The sequence below is a fragment of the Acipenser ruthenus genome, chromosome 3, assembly GCF_902713425.1.
Source record: "Acipenser ruthenus chromosome 3, fAciRut3.2 maternal haplotype, whole genome shotgun sequence".
Taxonomy (NCBI): Eukaryota; Metazoa; Chordata; class Actinopteri; order Acipenseriformes; family Acipenseridae; genus Acipenser; species Acipenser ruthenus.
The window spans coordinates 70394890-70402895 of NC_081191.1; the positions used below are offsets into that span (position 1 = coordinate 70394890).

The 8006-nt window shown below is 39.4% G+C and overlaps 1 protein-coding gene across 7 annotated transcripts in view; it reads left to right on the top strand.

Annotated features, from left to right (window-relative positions):
• Positions 1-8006, top strand: part of LOC117394629 (DNA endonuclease RBBP8-like) — a 51293-nt gene that overhangs the window by 29994 nt on the left and 13293 nt on the right. For all 7 annotated transcript variants that reach the window (XM_033992992.3, XM_033992994.3, XM_059015797.1 and 4 more), the window contains 6 exons: positions 2280-2392; positions 6226-6301; positions 6392-6570; positions 6681-6779; positions 6959-7056; positions 7491-7597. In XM_033992992.3, coding sequence (XP_033848883.3) covers positions 2280-2392; positions 6226-6301; positions 6392-6570; positions 6681-6779; positions 6959-7056; positions 7491-7597 — 672 coding nt within the window. The remainder of the gene's footprint in view (positions 1-2279; positions 2393-6225; positions 6302-6391; positions 6571-6680; positions 6780-6958; positions 7057-7490; positions 7598-8006) is intronic.

An 8006-nucleotide genomic window follows, 5' to 3' on the forward strand; every position in this document is an offset into this window, starting at 1 on the left:
TTCATCTCTTTTCACAGCTTCTTTGCTTTATTCTATGACATACCAAAGGCATGCAAGTATACATGATAAAATAGCTTTTAATGTCATCACTTTTCAGGAGGAATGAAGCATTATTTCAATGAGCTGTAAGGGTACCAACAAATTTGAGCACGTCTGTATATATATTTTATATATATATATATATTTTATATATATATATATATATATATATTTTATATATATATATATATATATAATATTTTTTTTTTTTAAAGTTGTGCCCTTTTTAAGTTTAAACTTTTTTTTTATTAAACTTACATGACATAAACCATTAGTGTTTGTTTTTATTAGCACTATATTTTCATACATTTTTTCTATGGTAACATAAAATGAAGCCAAAAATGTCAACTTTGTGCCTAAAAATAAACCTTTACAATTAAGTGCTTAGTGCAAACAAGCCCAAACGAGTGGATGATTAGCTCAAGTTTAAGAGCTCTTGCCTTGTGCATGCCTGCACTGAAAGTATTTTGTGTGGCTTCTTTTGTAGGTATTATTATTATTAATAAATATAGAAAAAAATAAAGATAAAAAAGGAGGGAAAGGATAGCGCCACAAAAATAGAAATTAACAGGAACAATTGAAAGTGTACATAGTTCTTTTTTGACCTTTTAACAATTAAAAGGGAGTGACTTTCTGATGTGAACAAGTTGCATTTGAGATCCAAAGGAACAAGAACTTTAAAAGAAAAGACATGCTGTACAGCAGTTATTTCAGCCCATGTGCACAGGTAAGAAAAAATAGATTTCACTTGAAACTTAAATATATATTTTACCTCAACTTTATTTGACTGGATACTTGCATCAAGTTTCACAGACCCTATTTTACTGTTCTGACACATTTACCTAATTTAGCTTGACAGGTGCCGTTTTGTTCACTCTCAAGTATTGGCATCACTGGGTTTGTGAAACCAGCAGTTTAAGTTCACTTATTATTTGGGATACATTCTACTTTCAGGTGTAATCTGAATCTTAACTTCATTTAATTTGGATTCCTGAGCAAAAAATCCAACACGGCCGTGGATCCTGGATTCCTGCCACTTTTCAGCTTGTTTTTTTTTTTACTTCTCCTCACTTTCATCTGTGATATAGATTACACACCTGTATAGGAACGTATGAACATGGCTGTTTGTAAATACTGTATGCTTGATCCTTCTTATCCACCGCTGGGGGTGACATCCCCTGCGAAGGGGGTGTAGTAGAGGCGGTCTTAGGTTTGTATGTCGCACTTCAAGTTTGTCCATGTATCTGGAGAACTGCTTGTGGTATTGTCACGAAGCTTGATTTTAACATGATTTAGCATTATTAGGAATCTAATACTCTAGGGATATTTGGGAGTGCCTGTCTGTCCGTACGTCTGTGTGTCACACTTACATTATTGCATATATCTAGAAGCACTTATCAAATTGTGATTTAAAGATTTCATTGCTAATTCTTAGTCTATACTATTCTGTACATACTGTTGATATATCCCAGTGTCAGGAGGTGAGTGGTGTGGGTGAATATATATCCAGACAACGGTTCAGTTCCCAAAACAGTCTGTATTTATTAAATATATAATAATCAATCTGCCCCTTTACCATCAATGGTATGGGGGGGCTATACGGCAGGATTGCAGTCCCAAAACAATAATCAACAATCACAACAGTTCAGGTTGGTGCACGGAAAAGTGCTCTCTGTGGTGCTCACTGCAGTGCAGTGCGGTGGGTGCTCGGGGTGATAGTACTGGCTCTCTGGCTGCAGCTCCCTGGCTCCTACTCATCTGCCAAAGCACAACAAAACCAACAGCCCTCCAGCTTGTTAAACATTTACAATATTTCAGCCTAAGGGGCCGTACTCGCAAAGCTGTGTCCCCTTTGTACTGCCAAACTCCTCCCTGTGATCAGCCCGGCACCACGGTCTATCCAATTGCTTGCTTGCCCCGCATCTGACCACAACGGAGTTGTTTAGCAAACTTGCAGCTACGCACTTTCCCCAAAATGGCCGACTTCCTGTTGCCACCTACCATCAAGTCGCCTTCGCCCCGTCTATGGGAAAGCATACCACCAACCTTACACAGCATCCTTTCTGGTCGGGAGAGAGATTTGCAGTTCAGATTCCTTCTCTCTCTGTCACACATGGTAATTAACTTTTTCATAATACTGATAGCGTGAATTTTGAATTTACAGGCAGAGGATGTATGTTAGTGACATACTTGTTAGTAACGTAAGTTTCACTTATTAACCTTTTTTATTGAATTTACAGGTTAAGGGCGGGATTATGTGATCGATGTGCTGTAACAGAAGACCATATGAGAAAGAAACAGGTGGAATTTGAAAACATTCGACAACAGAACCTAAAGCTCATCACTGAACTCAGTAAGTATGGTTTTACTGTACTTTTCAAGGAGTCTTAAATACACTAAATTAAGAATACAGGTATCTTTCTTAGGTGATGAATTTGTTTCTTTTTAGCTGGAAAATCATTTTTAAATCTCTGGTATGCCAGAAATGTTTTCAAAGTATTTCTTGCAGCTTAAAGCTACTTTTAAAACTGAAAGCACCAAGGGTTGACCCAGAAATAACCAATGAAGCATTTAAAAAATGTTACCAATATCTGCAATGCACAGAGCCATCCTCCATAGCAGATGAGTGCAGAAAAAAGCCATAGAGTTTTCAGAGTACAATGAGCCTTTAGAAGGATGTAGGCTGAAGATGTTAAACAGGCTACATAATTAAATCATTACCTCTTGGCAGAACTCTTAGGGAACATGTTCTTGCTGCATCCTTACAAAAAAATCAATGACATCTTTGTTTCTTAATGTACAAAAACAGCTAGAATTACGCCTCTTACCCGATTCTTCTTAATAAGCTACTGACATCTACCAGCATTCTTAAAAATCCTGATTTCCTGTCACTTTGTTTTCATGATAATCTGACCCAAACTTTTTCACTGCCAGGCTAAATCAAATGCTTCCTCTCCTGCTTTTCCATGGTAAAGATTGTTCTTTTAAGCATTTTACCACTGCATACCATTCAATTAAAGGTCAACTTTTTGGTGCAATGCTAAAATGTATATTTGTATCATCAGATTCGGAAAGATCTCTGTCTAATCCCAATCACCTACAAATGCGTATATAATAAATTATATAGGCAAGAATAATGATTTTAAAAAATTTTTATACAGTGAAATATCAATGCCTGAGAAAGTCTAAGAGAACAGGCTAGCCTGAGTTAAGGTAAAAAAAAGTAATCAATGCCTTTATCAGTAACTTGATTTTTATTTATTTGTTGATTTTAAATGAGTGCAGTTATTATAATAATTATTATTATTATTATTATTATTATTATTATTATTATTATTATTATTATTTATTTCTTAGCAGACGCCCTTATCCAAGGCGACTTACAATCGTAAGCAAATACATTTCAAGTGTTACAATACAAGTAATACAATAAGAGCAAGATAAATACAATGACTTTTGTTCAAGCAAAGTACAAGTGTGACAAAATACAATTCAGTAATACAGCAGATAACAGTGATAGTTACATCAGGATATGATTAAATACAAAATACTACAGATTAAACACTTGGCAGATTACAGTATTCTGAAGTACAGGATTAAATGCAGAAAAATAGGGGGCAGATAAGAGCAAATAAAGCGCATTTAAGGAAGGGTGATAGTGTCTCAGGATAAAAACAGAGTCCTGACATCTGTAGGAAGGTCATTCCACCACTGCGGAGCAAGGGTGGAGAAGGAGCGGGCTCTGGAGGCAGGGGAGCGTAGCGGAGGTAGAGCCAGTCTTCTAGTGCAGGCGGAGCGGAGAGGTCGAGTGGGGGTGTAGGGAGAGATGAGGGTCTGGAGGTAGCTGGGTGCAGTCTGGTCACGGCATCTGTAGGCTAGTACAAGAGTCTTGAACTGGATGCAAGCGGTGATCGGGAGCCAGTGGAGTGAGCAGAGTAGTGGAGTAGTGTGGGAGAAGCGAGGCAGAGAGAACACCAGGCGGGCAGCGGAGTTCTGGATGAGCTGTAGCGGACGGGTGGCGGACGCAGGGAGGCCAGCCAGGAGGGAGTTGCAGTAGTCTAGGCGGGAGAGTACTAAGGCCTGGACCAGGAGCTGGGTAGCATAGTTGGTGAGGAAGGGTCGGAATCTTCGGATGTTGCTCAGGAAGAATCGGCAAGTGCGTGCCAGAGTGGAGATGTGCTGGGAATAAGAGAGGCAGGGGTCCAGGGTGACTCAGAGGTTCTTAGCAGAGGAAGATGGAGAGAGTGTGGTAGATTCCAGAGGAACAAAGATAGAGAGATCAGAGGAGGGGGAGGAGGAGGGAAAGAAAAGGAGGTCAGATTTAGAGAGGTTGAGTTTGAGGTGATGCGAGTGCATCCAGGAGGAAATAGCAGACAGACAGGTAGAGATACGGGAGGAGATGGTGGAGTCAGAGGTGGGGAAGGAGAGGAAAATCTGGGCATCATCAGCATAGAAATGGTATGAGAAACCATAGGATGCGATGAGGGGGCCTAGGGACCGGGTGTAGAGAGAGAACAGGAGAGGACCCAAGACTGACCCTTGGGGGACTTCTGTTAAGAGAGGGTGAGGTGTGGAGGTTGCTCCACGCCAGGTTACCTGGTAAGTGCGGTTGGAGAGGTAGGAGGAGAACCAGGCCAGAGCAGTGCCAGATATCCCCAGGTCAGCGAGAGATGATAGTAGAATAGAGTGATCAACAGTGTCAAAGGCAGCAGAGGGGTCAAGGAGAATTAGGACAGAGGAGAGAGAGGCAGCTCGGGAATACTTAAGTGTGTTGGTGACAGACAGGAGGGCGGTTTCAGTGGAGTGAACAGAGCGGAAGCCAGATTGGAGAGGGTCGAGCAGAGAGTGGTTGGACAGGAAAGCAGAGAGCTGGCAGTGTACAGTCCGCTCGAGGGTTTTAGAGAGGAAGGGTAGGAGGGAGACAGGACAGTTGTAACTTTAATGTATTTTCCTACTAATACAAAATGGCAGGGTATGACTTCAGCTATATGTTTTTCTGTAGGCCATAATGAGCTAGGTTTTCATTTTTAACCAAAAAAAAAAAAATTATTTAAACTAAAATAAAATTCCTTTATTGTTTCAGGATAATCATTGGAAAAATACATTTAAAACGGTGAATTCTGTCATGGGAGGTTGATGTTGAGACTTTTGTTTCTGATTTTAGGTAAATCAAAATCACAATAGCGCCTTTCTTGTCAAGCATCCCAAAGTAGAGTCCTGCATCGGGTCGGGTACCCGTGGGGCCCGCGGGTGACCTGCAAAAGCGGGTCGGAATGTGAACTTTTTCGCGGTTTGCGGTGCGGGCAAAAAAAAATAAATTAAAAAAATAAATAAAATTGTGTCTTTAATTTGAATCGCCAAAAATGTTTTATGACCTTTCAGCGTACATGTATTTTCTGCACTAAAGCCGGAGGCGATTAGGGAGAAGTCAGCTGACTAAGCAATGTTGTTCTCGCTTGTTTCATACGTCTCAAGATCTTTTTATCACGTCTGCTTGGTGATATTAAAAATGTCTGTGAACGAGGTGAGATAAAAGATAGTGCAGGGGTTCTATCATGTAGTTCAAGAGGTAAATCAGAAGTGTGGAATTATTTTGGAATCATAGCGTATGAAAATAATAAACATGTGACTGGATCCATTGCTTGTAAAACCTGTCATTATGTTTTTGTGAATGACATAACCACAAAACTGATACATCATCTCTGTGAAAGCACAGGTGTAGCTTCCTTTCAACTGGTGGCACGAAAGGAATAGACAGGTATTTATATTTTATAGTAAAGTAAGTAGAGATAGTTAATATGGTACAATGTAATATAACCAGACCACTAGTGAAAGCTACCACGCTGTATAGCCTATTGTGTAAACTCAATCGGTGGAGAATGGTAGAGATATCTGTGTGTGAATGTGAGTGTGAGAGAGTCAGTTGACGCAGGCAGTAGGTAAAGGACAGGTTACAGCAGGTCTTATTAAAGCGGGTCGAGTCGCAGGTAAGAAGACGGTGTTGCAGCGGGTTGTGGGTTCAGGTGGGGTCCTGTAGTAGCAGGTCCGGGTTGTAAAAATCGGACCCGCGCAGGACTCTATCCCAAAGTACTGCACAATTTTTAAATACAGGGTTGGAAACAAGTGTTTAATTGTGGCAGATATGTCTTTGTTTTCTATTCATAATGTACTGTATTTCCTTTAAAGTGAACGAAAGAAATAACATTCAAGATGAAAACAAGAAGCTTTGCCAGCAGCTGGAGCATTTTAGTAAAATGATGGAGTAAGTAGTGTCACTTTTTCACAGCTCCACCCCGAAATTCTGTAATGTTTTATGTCATTAGCTAACTGGCCTTGCTTTTTGCCATCACAGGGAGAAGTCCTGTCAGGCTGGGGAGATTTTAGATCAGGGGGATGGGGTTATCCCTGATTCTCCTGTTAAACCAGTCTCCCTGTCTATGGTGAGCAGACTGAGAAGGAAAAAGGAGAACAAGCATGTTCGTTACTCTGAGAAACCCCCTGCTAACTCTGAGAGATCTCCAACCACTGATGGTAGATTTTTTTTCTACGAATGAATTATTACTTTAGTTCTGATTCATGTGAACTAATTGAGCCAAATCGATTGTAATAATATTTAACTTTTTTTTGTTTTTTTTGTTTAGAGCAAGGTAATGTTGGTCTGTTTTCATTAATCCAGGCTGGAAATGAGAAGGATATCCTGGTGCCAGAAACATGTGACCTAGAATTATCTCCAAACGCAAGTATGTTTGTTTAAATTAATATACATGCAAGTAACATAATTAAAAAAAAAAATAGGGAATTAATTTACTGTAAGATCTAACTTTTTTTTTTTTTTAGTTATTTATCTTTCTACATTTGCCAGCTTATCTTACCAGTAGAACTTGATATTGTTAAAAATGTACTGTTTTTGCCTTTTAAGAAAATCTTGGAAGTGGGTGTTTTTCTGATGAAAAGCCAGGCTTGAATTTAGTCACTGTTGTTGCTGAAACTCTAGGACTTGGCATTCCCCAGGACTCTGTAAGTACCTTTAGACTGTGCACTGCATGAGGTTATATTTTCCGGTAACTTTCAAAGGCTTTTGCTCTTTTTAACCATGTTCAGGTGCCTCATTACTGCTTCAGAACTGATATAATAGGGTCATTTTAGCCCACATTCATGGAACAAAGACTATATTTTCATGAATTATTTGATTACTGCAGGCACTGCAATTTAATTTACTATTTTGTCTGATTTACATGACACACTCACCAATTTAATTAGGTAGCTGTAACCTACCCAGATACAATCAAAAATTAGTATTGCCCTACTGTTGCACTGCTTTTTATGAAACTCTGTCAACCCCCTCACACACTCTTCCCTTTCACAAAGCTATAATATACACATATACATCTTTACTACTCGTTGGTGACTGATTATAGACAAAAAGGTATTAAAGTTATATTTCATTCAAGGAGTCCCAGAGTGTCCCAAACAACTTTGTCAGAGATGCAGCACAAGATGGTGATTCCAGAAGACATCAAGCTACTGAATCACTGCAGTTGAAGGAAAAAAGTTCTGGGTATGACAAAACATTTTTACAACCTGGATGATACATGATTACCCCTTTTCCCATCTTTATTTTGTATTTAGTTAGAACTTATTTAGCTTGGCAGCTCCTACAGTGTGTTTTCTACATTGTTTATTGTTTATTTTATTTCTTAGCAGAGGCCCTTTTGTTACAAGATATCACATTATTTTTACATACAATTACCCATTTATACAGTTGGGTTTTTACTGGAGCAATCTAGTTAAAGTACCTTGCTCAAGGGTACAGCAGCAGTGTCCCCCACCTGGGATTGAACCCACAATCCTCCGGTCAAGAGTCCAGAGCCCTAACCACTACTCCACACTTTCACCTCACATCATATAGATGCATTAAAAAAGCTTAACACTTGTACACTTCCTACCTGCATTTCCCAATACCCACC